The sequence below is a fragment of the Colias philodice genome, chromosome 14 (assembly GCF_061535455.1).
Source record: "Colias philodice isolate Cphi_HAF_F1 chromosome 14, ilColPhil1 Martin Lab GWU primary, whole genome shotgun sequence".
NCBI classification, from domain to species: domain Eukaryota; kingdom Metazoa; phylum Arthropoda; class Insecta; order Lepidoptera; family Pieridae; genus Colias; species Colias philodice.
In genome coordinates, this window is record NC_143099.1 from 6141078 (window position 1) to 6167442 (window position 26365).

Sequence of the window (26365 nt, forward strand, 5' to 3'; positions counted from 1 at the left end):
GGTATCTTTCACAATAGTCAATACCTCAGCAAGGTTATCAAAAAAATTATTCACATTATGCTCGTTGATGGAGATAACTGAAAATAAACTGCAGAGCACTCGATTAAATAGTCGCGTAGATTACTTTACTTGTTATTAGTAAATCTCGATCGACGCAAGGTAGCTGCACTAGTATTACGGCTTATAATTTTTTTATAAATCTATATAATGTTACATGGCAAATACATATTATATTTTTGCAAGGCCTCTAATTGTTGCACCATCTTTCAAAATGCTCTTCAGCCGTGTTGGTAATTCCTCGATCAGTAGTTCTAATGCGTTGTCGCGGCATTCTGTTGAAGTAAAGATGTGTTACTTTTGTACCCATAGGGCTATGTTACTTTTGTACCCGTCTATATTTTTGCCAAGACGTGCAACAAAACTTTAAAACGGAACGTGCTACATAAAAATGATTATGAGCAATGTACAATTACTCTAATCAAGAATGGATATGCAAACATTCAGATTTCTATCATCCTTTTAAGACTACGTAAACGGTTAATAAAAAAATGTCGAAAATCTTACTTTTGATTCGTGAAAACACGTAGCGTCCTGTCACACAGCCTAACAGCGCGTGGCGCACGCGGCGAATGAATACAATTAAGGGGGACGCTCTCGGCTATCGCCTGACAGAGGCTTAGCGGTGTTCGCCCATTGGATAAATCTAGAGAGCATTTGTTACTTTCGACCCACCGTTACTTTTGTACCCGGTCTCCCCTAATTTGTGTTTTACCGATCTAATAAAATCTTGATAATTTAAATAGGTAGCCTGTATAAAACAAGTTTTCTGATCATGCGTAGATTCGCATAATCAGAAAACTTGTTAAATACATAGGTACCTATCACTACATAATATATTAAGATGCAAAGATACACAGATACAAATGACCCAGATCAGCTGGGTTATTTAAATGTACAAATTATGTTTTATGTATTTATCTCCTTTGATTTTATTACTTACTTACTTACTTACTGGAGTGGCGCAGGGACCCAAAGTGAGTCTTGGCCTCCGACAATAAGAGCCTCCATTTTACTCTATCCTGCGCCATCTCGCGCTGGGCCTCACAGCGTAGGGGGGCGTCCCCCGGGTGGCGGATGGGGGAACGGCCGGTAGTACAGCCTAGCTAGCTACTGGCTGTCCGATGGACTCGCCGACCAAAGTAGGATGTGGTCCTCCAGCATTTCGGGGGTTGTGCGGAGGGTTAACACCCCTCCCGCGTAAAAATAATCATGTTACGAAACCGACAAGAAGAGAGAAACGATCTGATCCCAACACCAACGACACACGGCCTTTGATTTTATTAGAATGTAAATTTTAATTCTAAACCCAGAAGTATTTTAAATTAAATTTTAAATCCAAAGTTACATAACTAACATTTCTGATAATTTAAAATTCGTTTTGTTTTCTTTCTCGTTTAAAAAACGTATAATTTCTATATCCATAAATATTTTTAACCCAGTGCGTCGTATTTATTGACCAGTCACCAGATTTAAATCATCACTTGAAAAACGATGACATTGGAGTAAATGAGATATTAAAACACTCAATGAATAAAAATAAAGTTTAATAGTTCAAACGATAAGGGAATGACTATTATAAACAAACAAATATAGTATTTCAGCATAGCTTTGTCGCTTCCAGAGCATACCAGATAGTTTGAAAGTAAGACCAGAACCAATTACCAGTTATAGGATTATATAACATTCCATGAACGTTATTCACTTGACAATTATCTGCAAAAAAAGGAAAAAAAAACATTTTAGAACTTTATGGTATTAATTGGAGGTATAATATAATTTCCACCAGCTTACACCGTTCGAGAAACCAAACTACATAATATAAGTATGGAGCATTAGCGCTATTTTTTATTTATACATATTTGAATATCTTTTATTCGATTTCTTACATTTATGTAGCAGTTCAGATACATCCTTCGGTGACTTGAATTTTGCATACTTATGTATTCCTTTTGGTATTATATTCAAGACGTTTTCCGCCATAAATATAACACAAAATTGTGACAACCTCGTTTTATTTGGTGTCGTTATTATTATTTTCCCACCAGGCTTTAGTGTTTCCACGCAATGTTTCAAGAACAGCTCCACATTGGCGACATGGTCTACTATTTCAGAAGCTATGACTGCATCGTAATAATTGGCATATTTTTGCGAATGTTCCTGAAATGTATAATTACAACAAGTTTAATATAAAATATAATTGTTATAGCTTGTGTACAGGGGCGGTGTAGGTATGTGCGGTTTCGGCGGGGAGGGGATAAGAAAGAGCACGAGTCAGAAGTAGAAAGTAACGGAACGGTCGGTACATGTCTGTGGTCGGTACTCTCCTCCTCCTCGCCGCGCACATACACAAACAGCCCTACAGCCACTGCACACAAGCTATAAAATGCTTATTGACTTAGCAGATTGTACCTATAAGTACCTCAATGCTTTCACAATAATATGTCGGTTTGTTTTTTGCAACTTCTGGATCCACGTTGCTATGTTCTTTCGCTAAATCAATCAAAGAACTGCAAGCATCGACGCCGGTGACCTTTGCTCCCAGTTTAGCCAAAGGCTAAAAAGAACAATCAATATAAAATAAATATTATCGTCATACACTTAAAAAAAAAAAATTTGAAGTGAAAACTTCTTTAGCGGCGTTGAGCACTTTTTCTATAATAGGTATAAAATCTTAAACTCGCGTCAGGACACGTGACCTGATCGAAAAAGCGTAAGACGGATACCATTCCAAAATATCAAACATAATTATGCTCAACGTTAATTATCAAGTTTTCACTTCTGCCGGCACTCCCGGAGTGCAACTCGTCTTTTTTTATTAAGCTATTGCATAGCTTCTATCGCGGGCCTTGAGCGCAGGGACCGAATCCAGAAATTGCGTAACGAAAAACCTCACGCTCCCCACTCCGACGGGTGCGGAGGTGTGACCCGAAGGCATAGCATGCAATAGCTATATGGGGCGATTACACCTAACGAGTACAGTGGCGAGTCAGTAAATAAGCTCTCGGCCGAGAGACTTGCCGAACCGAGTGGGTGTTTACTGTTTACACGTATTTACACTAGTGGCGAGTCAGTTCAGTTTTGATCACGACGCGACGTCTGCAATGGATCCAAAAAAAAAGAATTTAAACGGGTTTTAAATCGGTTGTTACCAGATATTATTAACGAATTGTGGGATTTATTAGAAGAGAAAGAACAACGATACGATCGACGATAACGATCATAGTATAAGTAACATAGTGATTACTTATCCTTCACGGGGACTCATGTTGATGGAATTTCACTTATTTTGATGACATTTTAATGATTTTGAAATAAAAAATTGCGTTTGGCACCTATTAACCAACGAAAAAAACGTCTTGCAATAAAAAAATTATGTCTGATGGATCTATCTAAAGCCAAAAGATTAAAAATTACGCGTTAATAAATGACTTTAAATTACGGATATTTTCCTGTGCAGATTAAATGCGCACTAATAAACGCAACCAATGCGGCCAGCCAGATAGCCCGGACTCTAACCGAAATAGGAAGAGAAACAGTATATCAAAGAACCAACTATACTAAAATTCTCTCTTGTCAACGTTGCTAGTTGCAACTCCCTTACGAAAACGTAAAAAAAAAAAATTTACTGACTTATTACTTATTTACTGACTCGCCACTGTACTCGTTAGGTGTAATCACCCCATATAGCTATTGCATGCTATGCCTTCAGGCCACACCTCCGCGCCCGTCAGAGTGGGGAGCGTGAGGTTTTTCGTTACGCAATTTAAATTACTTGATAAAATTTAAATGGGACCAAACCGCTTTAAAAAAAAGACGGGTTGCACTCCGGGAGTGCCGGCAGAAGTGAAAACTTGATTATTAACGTTCAGCATGTTTGATATTTTGGAATGGTACCTATCCGTCTTACGCATGGAATATAAGGGCTAATAAAAAAAATCCGTCTTACGCTTTATCGATCAGGCCAGTGGCCACGTGTCCTGACGCGAGTTTAACATTTTATACCCAACGCCGCTTAAGAAGTTTTCACTTCAAAAATAATCATCCATACTCTAAATTACTAAGGTTACAAATCCAAAAAAAATACAGTCGAATGGACAACGATTCTTTTTTCAGTCGGTTGAAAAGGGATAAATTTAATAGCTTACCTCTGAGAGAAGACCCCCTCCGCATCCTATATCTAATATCAATTTGTTGGCCAACGGCTTTGAATTTTTAAGTTTATCCGATTCAATTACAAGACAGTCTGTTATATACGGTACTCTGGAAAAAGGTATATAATTATTTATTACATTATTAAAAATTATTGCTTACTTATAATTAATAATTTAATTCAGTTGACTTAACTACATTTTTTGATACGAAAACATTTTAAAATAAAAATTCAAATTAAGCGCATTGAACAATAGCCTTATTCATGACATCAAGGAAAGTAAGTAAAAAACTAGGTAGAATAATTAATAATATTTCATATTTTCGCAGAAGGCATCTCACAAAAATCGGTCAGATTATTTTTGAAGAAGAATAGTTAAAACATCAACATTTTTATTCGTAGTAGGATATTAAACAATATTTAATTTGTGGATAATAAACAACTTCTGGTACATACCATACTTAAAAATAAAGGGCAATTTAACGTTATAGAATCGTGATTTTGTGTGTACTAACAATTTTTACTGCGAAATAAAAGTTTTATGTTGGTGCTGCCATAGTACCGAAGATTTGACGATACAATTTTTTACGATACTATAGTCGTTTAAAATTTAGTATAATTTGTTTATAATCTTATGAATTTCTGTAGTGAAAATTTAAGCTTAAAATGTCGGTTGATCATCGTAATAATCAGTTTTACGAATTTATACGTAAAACGAACCTATTGAATAACCGCATAAAAATAGTAATGGTCTCTGCTATAATTTCGAATCATCGTATTTAAAAGTTACAAAGTTAATTGCCAAGTCTGTGAAAGCTTTTTACTATAACTTATAAGTCGGGCATGAAAATACTTACTAATATTTTTATTCATATTTTGTATACATATTGTAGTATTAATAAAATATAAACACTAGTTAGCTCAACATGTTTGGACATGTATTAATAGACAGATAAGTCATACATACATGCATCATACATGCATATTTCGTCCCAAGAATTAAAGCGGAAGAAATTAAAGATGGTATTTGCCTATTATTTATGCAGATAAGTGAAAGCTAGTACTGCTAGTACATAACATTAGGTATTAATTACCTGATTGCATTTAAGGTATGTAGCGGTTGAATAATACCAGTCTCTAACCACCAATCCCCTGTTAATTTGCCATGTCTTTCGATTTCTCCTTTATCGACTGTAGTTAGTGAGCTCTCGGGATTCGACATTCTTATGGCAGATAATAACCTGATACCAGATAAAATTGTACTTTGAATTAATTTAATATTTAAATGAAGTACTCCAACTACATGCACGAGTAACTTACTACAATGAGTAATAAAAGGCTTACCTAGTTAGTATTGCGAGATTTTTAATTTATAGTTACTTTTTGAAATATTTTATTTGACAACAAAGATTACATGCAGGATGTTCAACAATATTTTAACAAATGATGCTTGATGTCGTAACATTTTGTTTTAGTACCCACATTATTTATACAATATTTTATTGTGTGTTATTTTGATCAGATATATTCTAATCTATGATCTTGATGACCAAAGACAACTCGTACCACGGTAATTGTACTTGACTGAAACATGGTTATGTGAGGCTCGAAGGGGCCAGCAAATTTGTCTTAGGGACACTCGAATCACAGTTGACAGATATATACGTACATACAGTTAGGAAACTAAGCCCCTGCGATGAAATTATGACGTACGTAAGCACTGTTATAGCTATAGGGCTGTTACCTTTTTGATATTTAACCGACTTCAAAAATAAAGGAGGAGGTTATCAATTCGGCCTGTATATTTCTGTTTTCTTTTTTTTCACAGTTGATTTTGTGGTAATTTTGAGATTAAAACCCGTTAAAATACAAAAATGGTGTAGCCTAAATATGAATTTACAAGAAGAAACAATCCGAATTAATACAGCTTGTAAAAGTAAATACGTTGTTATCAGTGCTATATTTCAAAATCTTGTTTTGTTATGGACGCCGAAGGCTATTTAATGTACCTTTTTTTTATTTATAATGCTTGATATTTGTATCATACATATATTCAATAATTATTTTAAACCAGAATTTACAATACTTGTATGTAGGTATACCTACTAAATTATTTTTAAAAGGATAAATTAAGTAAATTAAATTAAAAAACACAAAATATGCAAAAATAAATTAAAATTATTATTATACGAGCATAGCACCTCCACCTTTTTGTTTTAGGATGAAAAAGAAAATAGTTTGACAGGCTAAGTGCTTGACAAAGTGGTGACGTCACGTATCGATAAAAATACAATAATTATAATATCAATCTTTTATGTATTTATGTTTTAACATTTTGGTGACATATATTATTTCAGTTTAATTTGAACACGTGCTTGTAGATAAGTTGATTTCGGCGATCATTTTAAAAATGCCACGTACTAATTGCGCAGTATTCGACTGCTTGAATTCAACTATACCAATTATACCACCAGATGATTTTGTTCAATATGTCGAGAAAATGGATAACATTTTTCGGTGCTGCTTTAAGAGAGAACACATAAACTATAAAGTGGCTGAATTAATTTACAACGAATTAAACATAATCAGTTTTATATTACCCTGTCCATGTTTCCCAATAGTTTACTTAAAAAAACTGTTCATAAGATTGAGAATATTTTACACTATAAAATTTAACAATAAAGAATTCTGAATTAGTCGTAGTAGACGAAAGTATTTTTCAGTAAATAATTTGTAATTTTTTTTTTCGAATAAAGGCATATTTATGTAATGGTTATTTTAATATCTATACATATAATAAAATCGTAGGAAAGTCAAAACTGTAGATTGAATATTTTTTTTAAAAGTGTATCATTGACATCACTTTTTCTATACTATGTATCTTTGTCATTCAAAATCTGTGGATGTGTCACCCGCTACTATCGATCCCCCTCAATACCCTTATGATTCTCGTAAACACGCTTGCTTGTGTGCGTGAGCCATTTCGAACGTTTTGTATGAAGTTTCCTTACTGTATGTATCTGTATATTGTGCTCGAATCGAACGAAGGCGAAGTTCTATGAGTGAGAGAGAGAGACAGAGAAACATGCGCACGCCGCTCGGCTTACAACTATGTATAGTTAAAAGTGTTACAACTTTTCGTCTTAATTTTTTCCGTCTAACCCCTTTCGCAACGCTTCGTTCCAAAACTGTCAGTTTACATTTTCTTTTGAAAGTTTAAGCCATTAGATATCTTCGCCTTCTATTTCTTAATTTCGGTATTTTTCAATTAAACATCCGCAAAGCAAAAGTAAAACTGAAGATCATGGAAGTTCAAAATTTTAAATTAATTAAGTAAGACATTTTCGAATAATTATATATAAGGTTAATGGATGTAAAATTTACACTTGTCTCAGTTACAAAGGTGTACCTACTATGACGATAATTCGGAAGAACGAATCCCGATATAGAGTTTGCTTCGCTTCAGCTTTATAATCTATACTAAATACTTATATAATAAAGCTCAAGAGTTTGTTTGTTTCTTTGAACGCGCTAATCTCGGGAACTACTGGTCCTATTTGAAAAATTATTTCGGTGTTAGATAGCCCATTTATCGAGGAAGGCTATGTATCATCTCGCTAAGACCAACAGGAGCGGAGCACTGCGGGTAAAACCGCGGAGCACAGCTAGCACAAGTATATATTAGTTCCAGTTATGGAAGTTTCTCACTGAACCCGGTCCCACTTAACCAAGTTTCACTGTAGGTATATGTGATTATCTTACGAATAAAATTGCATTTACCTCAAGTTCGTGATATAATGTACGATATTTATAATTACATAGATTGGTATACAGATAAAAATAAAGTTTTCGTGGAATTTTCTGTTATCACAATCCAGATCCGAAAGAGAATAAATATATAAAAAACAGATACATACTTATAAAGAGATAGATAAAAAAGCTTACCAATTTATTGTGTGTCACGCTGGGACGCTGAGGTTCAATTAATACAATTAAAAATAATTTACTTTTTAACTTACCACTCAGCAATGCAAGTAGTGTCTATATGCTTGCTGTTAGTAGTTGTAAGTGATATTATTTCTTTATCAGTCTTTAAACATAACCTTGGCAATCCTATCAAAAGTCCATTAAACTTACCGTTTCAGTATTTACATTAGTTAAACAAAGTAATTACAGTTTTAGGGGCCTGTATTTATTTAAATTTTATTTATATATAATATTTAATTTTTCTATGTACGAGTCTAATATTTATAGCCACTGAAAGCTTTAAAACAGACTTTGCGTGGTACTACCTAGTAGGTAAAGCGCGATTCACATTTCACAGGAGTAGTTAGTTTAATCTCATTTATATAATACTAGCAATGCCCTGCGGTTTCACCCGCATAGATAGCGATATCGTTACAGTGAAAAGTCTACTATAGGTCGGACTATAGGTTTAATTTTTAATCACATGAAAATCACCTTTACCCCGTCCCGCACTACGGCCTTTTTTTTTTTTGTTTTAGTGGGGAAATCTTTCATAGATACCCACGGCCTCCGGGGAGGGGCCGTGGGTTATATCGGATTCCTACCGTCCAAAACCCCACTGTGTTCCGTCAAGACGCATATTGGTAGAATTCCTCCGTGACCCCCGCACTACGGCCTGCTCGAACAGTATACCTACTATTTTCTGTAGATTGACACTTTTAAAAATTCGTTATATCTTTTGAATGGAATATCCAATTCTTTTCATTTAAAAAGTATTTTGCTGGTATTGAAACAGTCTATAATAAAACATCATTTAATGGGATAAGGATTAATATATGTGTATGGATAACATGGTTTGATTACTGTCGGCACTTCTATTTACTTTGAAAACGTAAAAAAGTTGTTGTAGTAACATAACTACTGAAGATGGACATATGGTATCGCGGACTTTCTTGTAGATATTGATCCATTCTATAATACCGTAGAACATTTTTTTGTTCTATCTTCAATAGATTCCGCAGCGCACGCGATGACAGAAGTTTTATTGAGGATTTTTTTACACCTTGGGTTACATTATTGCATTTTTGATAAGGATCTCTAATTTTTTTGAAAATGCAATATATCCTATGTTGTTCAGTAAAGATGCAGCTTTCTAATGGTGAAAGAATTTTTGAAATCGGTCCAGTAGTTTATGCGTGAAAACCATACATACATACCTACATACATACATACATACATACTTACAAACTTTTCCTCTTTATAATATTAGTATAGATAGTATAGATAGGCCCTTCGTTTTTTTTCAATCCGAAACATAAAAATTTATAACTAATTCATGACTGAAATAAGAAATGTAATTAATAATTATTAATTAACAACTTTCGATGCTTGTTTTCTTAAAAGTTTGTATTTCGTGTAAAATATATAAATTTAAATTCAATAATTAAACAGTCTAGATAAAATTAATAGGAAATTAAAAAAAAAACCTACTTACTAGTCTATTAAAAAAACACATTAAACTAACTACTAAATATTACATAGGTACCTATAATATTTCGATCTACATAACTCTATCGGTAAATCTGGTTTTATTACCTTTATTCCTTGATTTCAGTAAATTTACGACACTACAAAATGACTAATTAACACCAAGTAAGCATAAAATTTTTAAATAAAAAAATATATACGTATTTAACGTATGTAACGTAAAAAATATACGTAAAAAGTTTTTGTTATTTTTTTGTTATTGAAGTTTTTTTTTTTTTATTTTTGCAATCTTATTTTAATTTGCTTGTTATATTAAAATGAAGTGGGCGATAAGAGAATCGAATTGCGTTAGTTAAACTTATTGCACAAACCCGAATGTAAATTTCAAGATTGCTTTCTTTATAATATAGTGTACCTACATTTAGCACTCTTAATAATATTACGGTCAAAATGTGAACATCTTTTGTCCACATTTTGAATACGAAATATGTATATATTGGCCATTTACTAGCCCGGTCAAATTAAGCATGAAAATAGTATTGAAAGAATGAAAATTCCGACAGAGCCAAATTTTAGTGAGGAGCTGGAGTGTACCATAACATATAAAAATTGAAAAGTCCCCACTTATCCCATGTGTGCTTCAAAAGTTATTCGAGGTCAAAGGTCAAACTTTCTGATTTTTTTTAGTTTTTCTCTAAAACTGTAAATTTTATATAAAAAAACCTCAGATGCAAGTTCTAGATCTTATAATTTTCTACAAAAATGGTCTCTATGATTTTTTTCGCAAGAGTTCCCATTCCTGAGATAACGCGATTTGAAGAGACAAGTTATATATCTTACTAGCTGTGCTGCGCGGTTTCACCCGCGTGGCTCCGCTCCTGTTGGTCTTAGCGTTAGCGTGATAATATATAGCCTATAGCCTTCCTCGATAAATGGGCTATCTAACACCGAAATAATTTTTCAAATCGGACCAATAGTTCCCGAGATTAGCGCGTTCAAACAAACAAACAAACTCTTCAGCTTTATAATATTAGTATAGATTGAACGGTCAAATTTATCACAAGTATTAGGTTCAAGAACTCAAAAATCAGTATCTACACTTGGATTGCAGAAAATTATACACCCAGAAAATTTCAATCGCTGCAGTAAAAAGACAACGTGAGGAGGAACAGGTTAGAACAAAAAAATAAGTCCACCTCGTACTAGAACAAGATGTAAGTGAATCAAGGTTATGGTTTGGAAAATAACGTAACCCCACTAAAATTCAAAGATTCCCTGTTAAAATTATCTAAAGATCGTTCTGATGATGTTTCAAAGGCTTGCTGATGCTTGATTTCAGTATAATTAACTATTTCTTAAACCTAATACTGGTGGTAAAGGAACGTACCCATACCTCGTAACAACTAACACGTTTAGGTGGGGGGGGTCCTTAAAATAATACGATCTAATAAAATCTTGATAATTTATATAGGTAGATAGCCCGTATTAAACAAGTTTTCTGATCATGCATAGATTCGTATAATCAGAAAACTTGTTAAATACCTATCATTGCATACTGATCTGGGTCATTTGCATCTTAATATCTTGCTTACAATTTCTAGGTCATAATTATTGTAAGTTACAATTAACATGCATTTAAATGTACCTACAAATTATGTTTTATGTAGTTATCTCCTTTGATTTTATTAGAATGTAAATTTTATCTCAAAACCCAGAAGTATTTTAAATTAAATTTCAAATCCAAAGTTACATAAACTTTGTACATGGTTAATTTGACATTTCTGATAATAATTAAAAATTCGTTTTGTTTTCTTTCTCGTTTAAAAATCGTATTTCTATATCCATAAATACTTTTAACCCAGTGTGTCGTATTTATTGACCAGATTTAAATTATCACTTGAAATACGATGACATTGGATTAATGAGATTAGGGATGAAACGATACCGATAACGATATATCGGTATTGCCGATTATAAAACAACCGATATCGAAATCAAACAATAAAAAAAACCGCGCCCAATGAATGATGCGGGAGGTCGCCCGCGCGCGGGACCTTTGTTTTATCAAAAAACTCTACCAATAGTAAACTTTGATCACTGATTGTATGTGTATTACTTAAAGTTTAACTGACTTTGTAAAATAATAATACTAAAATAAATGTTTTTCTTGTTTTTTGATTTGGCATTTTTATTTAAAAGAATACGATTTACAGTTGAGTCCCTGTTAAATGTTGGTAACTTTTATGCATAATTCACTATTTATTTTTCTACCAAGCCATCGATATCGGTATCGCCGATTTTTTACTACAAATATCGGTATCGGTATCGTATCGGCAAAATCATGTATCTTTACATCACTAAATGAGATATTAAAACACTCAATGAATAAAAAGAAAGTTTAATAGTTCAAACGACAAGGAAATTAGTATCTATTATAAACAAATAAACAGAAATATAGTATTTCAGCATAGCTTTGTCGCTTCCAGAGCATACCAGATAGTTTGAAAGTATGACCAGAAACAATTACCAGTTATAGGATTATAAAACATTCCATGAACGTTATTCACTTGACAATTATCTGCAAACACAGAGAAAAAAAATCATTATAGAACGTATTGTAACTATTAATTAAAAGTATAATACAAACTAACAAGTTCTGTTCTTATCTTCAATTATTCTGAAACTATGGCTAGTCTTAAGAAATTGTTTATACCAACCTTATTTTATCTTTATTTTAATATCTTGTACTTACATTTATGTAGCAGATCAGATACATCCTTCGGTGACTTGAATTTTGCATAGTTATGTATTCCTTTTGGTATTATATTCAAGACGTTTTCCGCCAAAAATATAAAACAAAATTGAGACAGCCTCGTTTTATTTGGTGTCGTTATTATTATTTTCCCACCAGGCTTTAGTGTTTCCACGCAATGTTTCAAGAACAGTTCCACATTGGCGACATGATCTACTATTTCAGAAGCTATGACTGCATCGTAATAATTGGCATATTTTTGCGAATGTTCCTGAAATGTATAGTTACAACAAGTTTAACATAAAATATAATTGTTAAAGCTTGTGTACAGTGGCTGTAGGGCGGTGTGGGTGTGTGCGGTTTCGGCGGGGTGGGGGTAAGAAAGAGCACGAGTTAGAAGTTAGAAAGAAACGGAACGGTCGGTACTCTCCCCCTCCTCGCCACGCACATACACAAACAGCCCTACAGCCACTGCACACAAGCTATAAAATACTTATTGACTTAGCAGATTGTACCTATAAGTACCTCAATGCTTTCACAATAATATGTCGGCTTGTTTTTTGCAACTTCTGGATCCACGTTGCTATGTTCTTTCGCCAAATCAATCAAAGAACTGCAAGCATCAACGCCGGTGACTTTTGCTCCTAGTTTAGCCAAAGGCTAGAAAGAATACGGAATATAAAACACTTACTATCGTCATGAATATTTTTAAAGTAAATATGGTCAGAACAGGACAAAATTTAAATGAGACCAGCCGCAAGGCTTAAAAAAATTATCAATATCTGTTCAACCACTCGAAATTTTTGAGGTAACAAACTAACAAACCCAAAAAATGTAGTCGATTTACCGAATAAGAACCGAAGAACCTTTCTTTTTTCTGTCGATTGAAAAGGGATAAATTGCTTACCTCTGAGACTAGACCTCCTCCGCATCCTATATCTAAAATTAATTTGTTGGCCAACGGTTTTGAACTTTTACGTTTGTCCGATTCAATTACAAGACAGTCTGTTATATACGGTACTCTGGAAAAAAGTATATTATATTATTAAAAATTATTATAATTAGTGTTGCCGAACTATCGATAGTTTGACTATCGATAGTTGACCTTGAAAATAAGTCAGAATATCGATTGCCAATAGTTGCTATACTATCGATACTATCGATAGTATCGATACTATTGCTACTGAATATTGCAACTACAATCGATACTATCGATAGTACTGATACTATCGATAGTTTTGAGCTATCGATAGTAGTAAATTGTGCAATAGTATTGTTCACGATTTCTTGGTATAATGGGTCAGTCAATGGGCTTATTGGATTACGAATTAACGAACTAAAAAAAATGGATTGTACAAAGCGCCAATAGATAACTTGAAAAGTATTATAACCAAACATCTCGTTCTGTCATCCACTATAATATTATTGATAAAGCAATACTATCGAGAAAAAGGTCACTATCGATGGGACGATATTATCGATAGTATCGACACTATCGATAGTATCGATAGTTCGTTCGATATTGAGCTTCGATAGTATCGACACTATCGATAGTATCGATAGTTCGTTCGATATTGAGCTTCGATAGTATCGATACTATCGATGGTATTGCTATGTGTCGATAGTATTTACGCTTATAGGACTATCGATACTATCGATAGTATCGACACTATCGATAGTATCGATAGTGCTATCGATACTATTGCTTTTCCCCAACTATCGATAGTTAATCGATAGACTATCGATAGTGGACTATCGAGCGGCAACACTAATTATAATAAATAGTTTAATTCAGTTGCCTTGCATTTTATGATACCTACCTACTAACATATTAAAATAAAAATTCAAATTAGTTCAGCGCATTTAATAACAGCATAATTTATTAGAGTAGTAAGGAATGCTAAAAAAGTGGAAAGAAATCAGTCAGATTATTTTTGAAGAAGAATAGTTAAAACATCAACATTTTTATTTGTAAGTACTTAGTAGGATATTATAATTTGTGGATAATAAACAGGTGGATTCTGGTGCATACCATAATTATAATAAAGGGCAATTTAACGTTATAGAATCGTGATTATGTGCGTAGTTACTAACAATTTTTACTGCGAAATAAAAGTTTGATGTTGGTGCTGCCATAGTACCGAAGATTTGACAATACAAATTTTTTTTACGATACTATAGTCGTTTAGAATTTAGTATAATTTGATTATACCTAATCTTATTAATTTCTGTAGTGAAAATTAAAGCTTAAAATGTCGGTTTATCATCGTGATAACCAGTTTTACGTATTTATACGTAAAACGAACCTATTGAATAACCTTATAAATATAAAAATAGTAATGGTCTCTTATATAATTTCGTAATCATCGTATTTAAAAGTTACAAAGTTAATTGCCAAGTCTGTGTAAGATTTTTACTATAACTTATAAGTCGGGCATGAAAATACTTACTAATATTTTTATTCATATTTTGTATACATATTGTAGTATTAATAAAATATAAACACTAGTTAGCTCAACATGTTTGGACATGTATTAATAGACAGATAAGTCATACATACATGCATATTTCGTGCCAAGAATTAAAGCGGAACAAATTAAAGATGGTATTTGCCTATTAATTAAGCAGATAAGTGAAAGCTAGTACATAACATTAGGTATTAATTACCTGATTGCATTTAAGGTATGTAGCGGTTGAATAATACCAGTCTCTAACCACCAATCTCCTGTTAATTTGCCATGTCTTTCGATTTCTCCTTTATCAACTGTAGTTAGTGAGCTCTCGGGATTCGACATTGTTATGGCAGATAATAACCTAAAAATATTGAATTTTGAATTAATTTAATATTTAAATGAAGTATTCCAACTACACGCACGAGTAACTTACTACTATGAGTAATAAAAGGCTTACCTACCTAGACCCTAGACCTACCTAGACCTACCTATTGCGAGATTTTTAATTTATAGTTACTTTTTGAAATATTTTATTTGTCAACAAAGATTACATGCAGGATGTTCAACAATATTTTAAGAAACGATGCTTGATGTCTAACATCTTGTTTTAGTACCCACATTATTTATACAATATTTTATTGTGTGTTGTTTGATGACCAAAGGCAACTTGTACCACGGTAATTGTACTTGACTGAAACATGGTTATGTGAGGCTCGATGGGGCCAGCAAATTTGTCGTAGGGACACTCGAATCGAACGAAGGCGAAGTTCTATGAGTGAGAGAGAGAGACAGAGAAACATGCGCACGCCGCACGGCTTACAACTATAGCAAAAAGTGTTACAACTTTTCGTCTTAATTTTTTCCGTCTAACCCCTTTCGCAACGCTCCGTTCCAAAACTGTCAGTTTACATTTTCTTTTGAAAGTTTCAGCCATTAGATATTATCTTTGCCTTCTATTTCTTAATTTCGGTATTTTTCAATTAAACATCCACAAAGACAAAAAAAACTGAAGATCATGGAAGTTCAACATTTTAAATTTATTTAGATAGCCCATTTATCGAGGAAGGCTCTAGGCTATGTATTATCTCGCTAAGAGCAACAGGAGCGGAGCAATGCGGGTAAAACGGCGGAGCACAGCTAGTATAAGTATATATTAGTTCCAGTTATGGAAGTTTCTCACTGAACCCGGTCCCACTTAACCAAGTTTCACTGTATATGTGATTATCTTACGAATAAAATTGCCTTTACCTCAGGTTCGTGATATAATGTTAGATATTTATAATTATGTAGTTTGGTAAGTATACAGATAAAAATAAAGTTTTCGTGGAATTGTCCGTTATCAAAATCCAGATCCGAAAGAGAATAAATATATAGGTAACAGATACATACTTATTAAGAGATAGATAAAAAAGCTTACCAATTTATTTTGTGTTACGCTGGGACGCTGAGGTTCAATTAATACAATTAAAAATAATTAACTGTTTAACTTACCACTCAGCAATGCAAGTAGTGTCTATATGCTTGATGTTAGTAGTTATAAGTGATATTATTTCTTTATCAGTCTTCAAACATAACCTTGGCAATCCTATCAAAAGTCCATTACCGTTACCGTATTTACATAAATTAAACAAAGTAATTACAGTTTTAGGGGTCTGTATTTATTTCACTTTATTTATATACTTAATAATATTTAATATTTCTACGTACGAGTCTAATATTTATAGCCACATTATGAAAGCTTTAACATCGACTTTGCGTGGTTGTAGGTAAAGCGCGATTCACATTTCACAGTACATAGTAGTTCATTGTATTTTTTTAAATCTGATGCATAAAAAATTATAGGTAACTAATTCATGACTGAAATAAGAAATGTAATTATTAATTAAGGCGAGGTATTTCAACGCGCCGTTTGCGCTCCTCGCTCCTCGCGTGACGCGTCGGCTGTCAAGAAAACGCTGGGCAACGTTAAGTTCTGAGATATAATATGTATTTAATAATTACAGGGCTTCAGTTGAAAACCAAAATTTAGCACGTTTTCTGCAGTACATCAAAATACATATCGTTATATAAAAATTATTTGCAAAATCAGAAATTTCATTATTAAATAATTCGTTTTCGATTTTTATTTTAGCCTATTTTTATGATTTTATATGATCGAGAAAAATACACGTGGTTGTGTAACAAATTAGCACACTTTTTAGGCAATATCTTGAAGTGTATTGATTATTTTTTCTAAAAGCGTCATATAATTGCAAATACATGAAAAATTTGATCTTGCAAACCAATTTCACTCCGCTTCGCTGACGGGACTCCCCTTAACAACTTTCGATGCTTGTTTGCTTTAAAGTTTGTATTTCGTGTAAAATATATAAATTTAAATTCAATAATTAAACAGTCTAGATAAAATTAATGAGAAATAAAAAACCTACTTACTAGTCTATTAAAAAACACATTAAACTAACTACTAAATATTACATAGGTACCTATAATATTTCGATCTTCATAACTGTATCGGTAAATCTGGTTTTATTACCTTTATTCCTTGATTTCAGTAAATTTACGACACTACAAAATGACTAATTAACACCAAGTAAACGTAAAGTTTTTAAATAAAAAATATACTTATTAATCAGCTTTTATTCAATAATAAAGTTGTTCTTATGATAGAGTAGATTTCACATTAGGATCTAGCTTACAAGCTTGTAGGGCAAAGCACAGAGTTTGCGAATCAATCCAGGTCCACTTGTTTGTAAATGGATTGTATGTGACCCCTTGCACTATCTCCACGTGACAATTATCTGTAACAAATCCATACAAAACATTTAATTACTCAATTAGATAGTCTGACCATAAGTAATTAAACAACACTCGCGTGATACCCGGTAAGATTTGTCTATGTTTTAAATACAGATTATAGCCTATATCTGTAACGAATTTCATACAGATTCTACAGCTGTTTTTTGGTGCAATAAACAATTATTCAGCCAAAAATTGTTACAAACTTTCGTATTTATTAGGTATAATATAGAAAGTAATAACTATAATGAAATAGTTTTTGTTATTTTTTGTTGTTGAAGTTATTTTTTTTATTTTTGCAATCTTATTTTAATTTGCTTGTTATATTAAAATGAAGTGGGCGATAAGAGAATCGAATTGCGTTAGTTAAACTTATTGCAGAAACCCAAATGTAAATTTCAAGACTGCTTTCTTTATATATTGACTTATTTTAGCTTCATTCTCATAGATAAAGAGAATTATTGGTCAAGTAATAATTTAAGGGTTCCGTACAAACAAGCTTTTTTCTTTAATAAACCTATGAGACGTAGTGTACCTACTTAGTTGTATTGGTAATATTTTTAATATCTTTATTTTCATATTTATGATAGCAATTTGCCCTCTACATACAACATTTTTATATGAGCTTGAAATAAATTATCTATTATCAAAAACGAGAAAAAACTTGCATAAAATCACGTTTCCTATTAAACATCAGTTTTATTTTCATTTTATTGTTGTACTGAATTTTTTAAGTAAATATTCAAAAGATTCTGTGAATATTATTGTATATGTACGTGCTGCCCTTTTTTGTTATTTTTCGTACTTATATATGCAAAAATCACGGTTCATGAGTACACCCTTGTGACAGGCGGACAGAGAGTCAGCGAAACAGGATCCCGATTTTTAAAGAAAATAATATATCGCAAATGAAAGTAAAATAATCCTGTATTTAATATCAAATAAAGTATCTTTATCGGTATTGATTACCTATTGCCAGCTGGATTAAACAAACCAACTTAGCGTTCTTAGATAAGAATTACTGAGTGAAGTGGTTGATAAAGTGTGAAATTCAAAAGAATTTAAACTAAGTTTTAACATATTTGTGTCAATTTAGCCACTTTCGATATTTTAAAATGAAAGGACTCTATGACTATAAAGGATTAATCTATAATAAATCATAAATAAATAAATAAAAGATAGATTATTAGCTGTACCGCGTGGTTTTACCCCCGGACGAACGTGTAGGCAAATTCATGTATTTCGATAGTTTATGTTTTATTCTGATCTATCCTGACCTATAATAGTGTTAAGTTTCATTCAAATTTGTCCAGAAGTTTTTCTTAACAGGGTTACAAACATCCGGCCTCACAAAATTTTGCATTTATAATATGAGTAGGTTTAAAATGAGTTTATGACCAATGCAACTTTTTGCTGATGAAAGATTTTTTGAAATCGCCCCTTAGTTTTTTTATTTTTAAACATTACAAAAATACAAATGTATTAAATCTAAGTATGAGGTATAGCTATTACAACCTGCCCATTCTATAATTTCTACATATACTCACTTCTTTCCAATAAAAACGTGACTTCATTGGGCGTAGTGAATTTATCATACTGATGTGTGCCCTTCGGTATCACATTAAGTACATATTCCGCTACAAATATGCCCAGAACTTGCGTCAATCTCGATCTATTGGGGGTAGTTATGAATATCTTTCCCCCTGGCTTCACTGCTTCTACGCACGATTTGACAAACAGTTCCTTGTCCGCTACATGCTCTATGACTTCGGACGCTACCACTGCGTCATAGTGATCTGTAAATTCCTTTGAATGTTCCTGGAATTTAATAAAACAAATTATAATACCTACCCAAAAAAAATATTGGCAAGACACATTAACAAAAGAAATTGTATGGTTTGGAGCGGTTGAATTTTAATATATGGTACAAAAATATATATACTTTAGATAGAAATTAAGTCAATTCTGATACATTTACTATAACAAACTTTAAACATAAATGCTTACCTCAATAGTAGTGCATAAATATGTAGGTTTGTTGTCAGCTATTTTAGGGTCGATGGTACTGTGTTGTTTCGCTAATTCAATTAAATCTTTGCTCGCATCAACTCCAGTTACATTTGCACCAATTCTAGCCAAGCCCTTGAATAAAGTTAATTATTTTTTTCCATAAAATAAAACAACATTAATTTATTAACTAACCTATGCCACTAAGGAGTAATGTAGATCCTACTTCTGATACAATTTACAAAATTGGTTAAGAACTTTTGAGATTATTTATTTCAATTATTTTTACTAACTCTCGAACAAGTAACTCAATCATGAACATCTTGTCATGTATTAGTTAAAATGTATTCTTAGCAAAATACATAATAATTAGACACGTGTGCCGAGCACACGTGTCAAAAGTGAAACTTCTTTGCTAATACTCCAAGATACTAAAATCGTCTCCTTACTCCATGACATACGACTCTCAACGCGCCTAAAGAGGTTTCATTTCAAAATAACACAGAACTAATTCATATAGTTCTTCTAGCTTATTAATTGTTTAATACATTTAATTACTATAAAATATCTGAGACAGATAATTCAGTCCATTTATATCAAACCATAAATCTACTACAAAGTTATTTTAGATTCAAAACTGGAAACAAACCTTGGCATTATTGAAGTAAACCTTTCACTATATACAGATCTGGATAGTTTCAATAATAATAATATTATTGAAACTATCCAGTTCTGTATGCATTAATAGTTATTAGTTATGTGATTATATATTGCATTTTCTATATAAACTCTAATTATTTTTAGTCTAGTAATATGTTGTTTCATCTAATTATTAAAATTTTTATTATAACTGCAAAGAAACAACAGACTTATTATAAAGCTACATTGATTAGGTAATTTCAAATTTAGATAAATTTATATTATTATATAATTAATTTTCCCTTATTATTTATTGTTTGATGTCACCTTACAATAATACTTGTAGTTGTTTATTCAGTATGTGAATGCGTCAAAATATGTATTTAATAATTACCTCAGATAGAATCCCTCCGCCACAACCAATATCTAATATCTTTTTATTAGCCAATGGGGTAAGAGTTTTCCCTCTTTCTGATTCAGATACAAGACCATCTCTTACAAATGGTACTCTAGTGGAAACGAGAAAATAATTTAAAAAAAAAATGTGGTGTGGTTTTATGAAACCACGGTAAAAGTGAAACTGTTCGAACGGTTCCGAACACTGCTTTGTGTAGCGCATGTCGCGTGACGGTCGGCTACGATACACGCGACATGCGCTACACAGACCAAAAAGTTTGATACTATGTAATAAAAGTTTCACTTTAATAAGTATATTGCTAGTATATGATGTGACAATATGTATTAAAAAAAAACATTATTTTACAATACTAACAATAAGTGGATTTTAGCTGTAAGCCAATAAAAAGATGCAAAAGCAATGTAATTCTATAAAGGTTTTATTACTATGAGGTATTGAACCCTAAAAATAGTCAGAATAGAAAAAGCAAGCAATATTGTAATTATAGAGGGAGATGGAGTTTTTTATCTTTGGTAAGTCTGAGAATATGTCATAAGATATTTTTATACTGTTAAAAGGAATTGTCTGAATAAAGATTTTTATTATTACCATTGTGTAAAAAATGACAGCGCTATACAAGTTGACCAGTACCATCAAAATTAAAAGTTTATACCTGAGAAGATTGAAGCTATGCAATGCTTTAATACTTCCGTTGGGATCCCACCAGTCCTTTAACAGGTTTGTGTGTCTCTGAACATCACCTTCGTCCACTGTCGATTTTGCCTTGTCCGACTTTGACATGTTCATACTTAATGACATACTCCTCTTTAAATTATTTTTAAATAGTCTGAAATAACAAAAATTACAACTGTATAGTCAACACATCGCTACTGTTATTAATAATTTAAGTAACTGCACAATTAAGGGCTGATTTTTCAATCCTTGGTTAAAACTTATTCGTCGAATAATGTATAAAACTTTAAATATAAAACTTTAATGTATAAAATTTTAAAACATATTCTAATTGCCCGTATTTAACAGTTTATGTGACATTTTAATATTATCGTGTAATACTTTATTGGACGGATAAGTTTTATCCAAGCATTGAAAAATCGGCCCTTAATATGTATAATAATCTTCTTATATATAAAATTCTCGTGTCACAATGTTAGTCTGCATACTCCTCCGAAACGGGTGGACCGATTCTCATGAAATTTTCTGTGCATATCGGGTAAGTCTGAGAATCGGCCAACATATATTTTTCATATGTACCACGGGCGAAGCCGGGGCGGACCGCTAGTTATTATTATAAATATTTGAGTCATTATCAGTGTACAAAATTAAGCAAAATTACAGACAAATTGTTTGAATAAGTAATGGTTTTTATTATATAAGTGATGAATCGTATATCTTAAAAAAACAATGTATGTGTTCAAATAAATTATTATTTATATACTAATGATTTAAGGAATTATCACATAAACTTACCCATTATTGAGAAGACATTTTGTTACCCAAGTAAACGGTCGTAACGAAGTCACGTTCATTTTTGTTGATACACTCTAAAAGAAAAAGCTCCTGCTTTATCAACGGATCTCTCTCAAATGATTGTAAAATTAGCACAATGGAATAAATATGCATCAGCTGAACAATTACAATAGGTACGAATATTTCTTACAAATTATAACTAATTATTGAATACTTATGTTTGTTCCTTAATAGTAGTCAAATAATAATGAACCTCAAGTACCTTCAGAAACGATCGAATGTTTCGTAACAGTAAGTAAAAATTATTTTATTTTTATCATGAAACCGGTTGTTGGTTATGTTTACTTTTTGTATTTTGAACGATAAAATAAATTCAGCACATATAAAGAGTTCTCATAAAATACTGTTTTCGTTACTTTAATATAAGCTTAAAAGTACGTACTATTATACTACTATAACCGTAAGCTCGAACACTATAATTATTTATTTTTGGGTATCGGGTTTATGGACTGTCATTTTTTTTCATTGGTCACTTGTCATTGTCATCTGTGATGAGTGCTGCCAGTCAAAAAATACTGCTTGTCTTTATTTTACAGTTCTATATTCAGTGAGGAAGAAGATGGAATGAATGCAGAAAAAAATATTTTTCTGCCTTTAGAAAGATGTTTAAATAGTAATTTCACAATAACGAACAAAAGCAATTATTTATATTTTCATTTATGGTAACATTATGCTATACAGCTCAAACAAATGACGGAAGGTATCTCTCCATTTTGGCGCGAATACAGTAAAATTAAAAAAAATATCATCTTTTTAGACTAGTATATTTAAGTACTTAAATACAGTATATTATTATGTTTATATCTTTTTTATTATTATGATGAAGACGAGCAGGAAGGGTAGTTTTGCGTTACTATACAAAGTTGCTTTCAATTTTAATATTACCTATTTCATTGGGAACAAAAGCAAGGGAGTCGGCAATCGAGCAGCTTCAGCAGCCAAAAGAATCACAATCAACAGCTCATGGATCTCTTGGAAACGGACACATTGGAATTTCTACCGTAATCTTAAGGTAACGACCTTCATGTTTTGTTGCAGGTACATATTATCACTACATAGTATAAAACAAAGTCGCTTTTTCTGTCCCTATTTCCCTATGTAATTATGTATGCTTAAATCTTTAAAACTACGCAACGGATTTTGATGCGGTTTTTTGTAATAAGTAGATAGAGTGATTCAAGAGGAAGGTTTTAGTATATAATTTATTAGGTTTTAGACAAAGCGGGCGAAGCCGCGGGCGGAAAGCTAGTAGAATATAAACTGCACATTATGCCATAATGTGCAGTTAGTATAGTACATAATATGTACTATACTAACTGTAATAATATTATTATTATATGGGCGATATCAGCGCACCTCAACGAATTCGGGCACAGTTAATACCTATTGTTAATGTTTTAATTATTATTATTATAAAAATACTAGCGGTCCGCCCCGGCTTCGCCCGTGGTACATATGAAAAATAGATGTTGGCCAATTCTCAGACTTACCCGATATGCACAGAAAATTTCATGAGAATCGGTCCACCCGTTTCGGAGGAGTATGCAGACTAACATTGTGACACGAGAATTTTATATATAAGATGTAGGTATAGATAATATTTAATTATTATTATCAAATGATATCTCATTCTCATCGTTTCAAGAATTTTAGTTCATTAGTAGGTACCCAACGAGAAATCAACCGGCGGGGCGGAATATTAATAACCTATACTGTAGGACTTATGATTATGGTATAATTGGACCGAAAATAATTTTCAACAGACTATCTAATAATATGGGATAGGTATAATAAAAGGCGTAGGGATGTGACGACCCCATCGCCCACGGTTGGAATATCTATTGTCTATGTGATAACAGATATTCCATCCGTGCAGTCAGTCAACCCGCTGGACACCTTGTGGCGGGGTGCCGGGGAGTAGCGACCCCGCGGGAACCGAGTGCTCCCGGGGGAGGCTCCTGTCTTCATCTCCGGCTTGCCTTCACCGGCCGGTCAGAGTGAAGCCTGACGAGGACAGGACCCCCACCTCTGGCTTGCCTTAACCGGCCGGCCAGAGTGGAGTCGGGAGAGCTTTTAGCTCGAAGGGTGGATGCGAATCGTAAGTGGCGAGTGGGCACGTGAGGCTGGACCCTCAGGGAGCGCGTGATCGTAGTTTAAAGTCCAGGGACGCCTCTCCACCCTTAGCTGCTCACAATATGTTGCCCCCTAGTCGCACTATTGCAGCGACTTATTTCGGGGGCCCATACAGTGAGAGGGCGAGTCACCACCTGCCAACATATTTTTATTTTTTTTTAGTAGAAAGGCAGGTGACATAGTTCCCAATAGACCCCAATTACCGGCCCATTTAACATCCCACTCCATAGCCCAGTTGATTTTGTTTTCCATACCTCGAAATAGTCCTACATCGGCCGCGGACTGCCCAGGGCTGTATCTCTATAGTGCAGTCATGGGCAGGCTGCGGCTGGTGTCCCACAACACAGTAAAGTTCTCTAAAGGGCCTCTGCGTGTTGGATCCGTGTCCCCACGTAAGCCTTCCAAAGGACCGGGTGCCTTCCTTATGATGGTACCCGAGTATTATGGAAGTGAGATAGGTATAATAATAAATGTAGGTACCTATAGTAGCTACGAATAGTGAATATATTCTGAAATGTAGCTTACTATAATCCGTTAAACAACGATTTATTACGGTTTAAGTTACAACCCGGCATGTAATATCGTACTGTGTGAATTGTGATATACCTTCACTATCTTCTGAGGCCTGAGGGCCATATCGCGTGAAAAGATATATTAATTTAACTATATAAACATGTTATTGTCATCTATTGGTTAGAAGAGATATTACATGAATATTGGTTAATTTAAAGAAAGAAAGAAAGAAAGAAAGATCATTTATTTGACTCCACAATAATAACAAACACAATTGACACAGAATACAATACTTAATTAAAATTAAAACAACACAACATGAAACAAAACAATACAAGTATAATAAATGAAAGAGTAAAATAAAATAAAATGAAGCCGAGAAGTGGAGCCAAGCCAATTTAATATTAGCTATTATTATTGTATGAATATTTTGTTTATTCTGATCTTTACAGAAAGATCGGACAAAGGTCCGATTTATTTCTGTCGTGCATAAAATTATAACCTCATCATTGGTCAAGTGTTTAAAAATTATAATTCTGAAGATCCTGAAAGAAGATCCTTAACTTCATAGCAATTGATAAAAAATGATAGATAGGAAACAAGCAACTTTATGGAACCTCAATAATTATCTATTTAACAACTAAGGTTCTCGTGATCCAGTTATTCTCAGTAAAGGTTTACGACTGATGAAGCAGGACAATTTATTTTTTATGTATTCATGCACCTGATCGAATTGAAGCTATGTACCTAATCGCTTAATACTTCCATTGGGATCCCACCAGTCATTAATCAGATTACTATGTCTCTGAACTTCCCCTTCTTCTACTGTTGATTTTGCCTTATTTGACGTAGACATATTCATACGTCATAACGGTACACTTCTCGTTACATGGTTTTTAATAAATCTGAAATAATATAAATTTTCAGCATATTTTCGTCATTTTTACGTAAGGTAAAAAAGGTAAAAAGGCTGGAACTATCTCATACTAGCTATCTATAGGATTTATTAGTTTATTGTCAAGCATGAAACGCTATGAGTAATGAAAAAAATACATCTTGAATTTGAATTTTACTGGATAAAATATTTTATACTTACAAATTATTACATTTGATAATCCATATCCATAGGTGATCGTAACGAATATAGGTTCATTTTATTTGAAACACTCTTAAACATAGCAGTCATGGTTATTCAATCTTTCGATTTGAAATTAGATGGTCTACAAGTCCATAGGTTGTTCACTTTTAGATAGTACGGTTGTGGTCATGTTGTGGTTTTTAATACTGTTCTGTGGTTCTGTGGGTTGCCTTATATAACAAAATATTATATGAACTTCACGGTATCCCCTTACTTTTTTATGAGAAAAGAGTTTGCACTCGTTTCGCATGTCTTCATGTGTCAACTCAAGATTATGAACTGTCGAAAGGAGGAACGATTGTTTATCAAATTCAAATAAAATAAT

The 26365-nt window shown here is 32.8% G+C and overlaps 3 protein-coding genes across 9 annotated transcripts; all 3 read right to left on the bottom strand.

Annotated features, from left to right (window-relative positions):
- Positions 1-1587: 1587 nt before the first annotated feature.
- On the bottom strand, positions 1588-8422 carry LOC149482879 (ubiquinone biosynthesis O-methyltransferase, mitochondrial-like). 4 transcript variants are annotated; one of them, XM_089703682.1, is made up of 6 exons: positions 8348-8422; positions 5305-5451; positions 4206-4320; positions 2480-2614; positions 1947-2217; positions 1588-1773 (listed from the first exon to the last, which is right to left on the bottom strand). In XM_089703682.1, exons 2-6 carry the CDS (start codon positions 5430-5432, stop codon positions 1658-1660), a joined length of 765 nt encoding a protein of 254 aa, XP_089559808.1. In that variant the 5' UTR covers positions 5433-5451; positions 8348-8422; the 3' UTR covers positions 1588-1657. The 4 variants fall into 4 exon arrangements, with proteins under 4 accessions (XP_089559808.1, XP_089559807.1, XP_089559806.1 ...); XM_089703681.1 differs by lacking the exon at positions 8348-8422 and adding an exon at positions 8230-8341; XM_089703680.1 differs by lacking the exon at positions 8348-8422 and adding an exon at positions 8156-8316.
- Positions 8423-12046: 3624 nt separating this feature from the next.
- LOC149482880 (ubiquinone biosynthesis O-methyltransferase, mitochondrial-like) lies at positions 12047-16465 on the bottom strand. 2 transcript variants are annotated; one of them, XM_089703684.1, is made up of 6 exons: positions 16361-16465; positions 15084-15230; positions 13324-13438; positions 12942-13076; positions 12417-12687; positions 12047-12242 (listed from the first exon to the last, which is right to left on the bottom strand). In XM_089703684.1, the coding sequence occupies exons 2-6, from the start codon at positions 15209-15211 to the stop codon at positions 12127-12129; spliced, it is 765 nt and encodes a 254-aa protein (XP_089559810.1). In that variant the 5' UTR covers positions 15212-15230; positions 16361-16465; the 3' UTR covers positions 12047-12126. The 2 variants fall into 2 exon arrangements, with proteins under 2 accessions (XP_089559810.1, XP_089559809.1); XM_089703683.1 differs by having other exon boundaries at positions 16287-16465.
- Positions 16466-17491: 1026 nt separating this feature from the next.
- Positions 17492-22741, bottom strand: LOC149482881 (uncharacterized). 3 transcript variants are annotated; one of them, XM_089703070.1, is made up of 7 exons: positions 22639-22741; positions 22197-22268; positions 21382-21555; positions 20706-20820; positions 19673-19807; positions 19213-19483; positions 17492-17667 (listed from the first exon to the last, which is right to left on the bottom strand). In XM_089703070.1, the coding sequence occupies exons 2-7, from the start codon at positions 22253-22255 to the stop codon at positions 17528-17530; spliced, it is 894 nt and encodes a 297-aa protein (XP_089559196.1). In that variant the 5' UTR covers positions 22256-22268; positions 22639-22741; the 3' UTR covers positions 17492-17527. The 3 variants fall into 3 exon arrangements, with proteins under 3 accessions (XP_089559196.1, XP_089559195.1, XP_089559197.1); XM_089703069.1 differs by having other exon boundaries at positions 22197-22270; positions 22459-22726; XM_089703071.1 differs by having other exon boundaries at positions 22197-22270; positions 22647-22701.
- Positions 22742-26365: the final 3624 nt, after the last annotated feature.

Coding starts and splice junctions, on each gene's coding strand:
- LOC149482879 (XM_089703682.1), bottom strand. CDS start 5,432: ATGTCGAATCCCGAGAGCTCACTAACTACAGTCGATAAAGGAGAAATC. Junction 4,321..5,304: donor CATACCTTAAATGCAATCAG/GTAATTAATACC, acceptor ACCTTTTTCCAG/AGTACCGTATATAACAGACT. Junction 2,615..4,205: donor GAGGGGGTCTTCTCTCAGAG/GTAAGCTATTAA, acceptor TGTTCTTTTTAG/CCTTTGGCTAAACTGGGAGC.
- LOC149482880 (XM_089703684.1), bottom strand. CDS start 15,211: ATGTCGAATCCCGAGAGCTCACTAACTACAGTTGATAAAGGAGAAATC. Junction 13,439..15,083: donor CATACCTTAAATGCAATCAG/GTAATTAATACC, acceptor ACTTTTTTCCAG/AGTACCGTATATAACAGACT. Junction 13,077..13,323: donor GAGGAGGTCTAGTCTCAGAG/GTAAGCAATTTA, acceptor TATTCTTTCTAG/CCTTTGGCTAAACTAGGAGC.
- LOC149482881 (XM_089703070.1), bottom strand. CDS start 22,255: ATGAACGTGACTTCGTTACGACCGTTTACTTGGGTAACAAAATGTCTT. Junction 20,821..21,381: donor CATAGCTTCAATCTTCTCAG/GTATAAACTTTT, acceptor CGTTTCCACTAG/AGTACCATTTGTAAGAGATG. Junction 17,668..19,212: donor CACGTTTTTATTGGAAAGAA/GTGAGTATATGT, acceptor GATTTGTTACAG/ATAATTGTCACGTGGAGATA.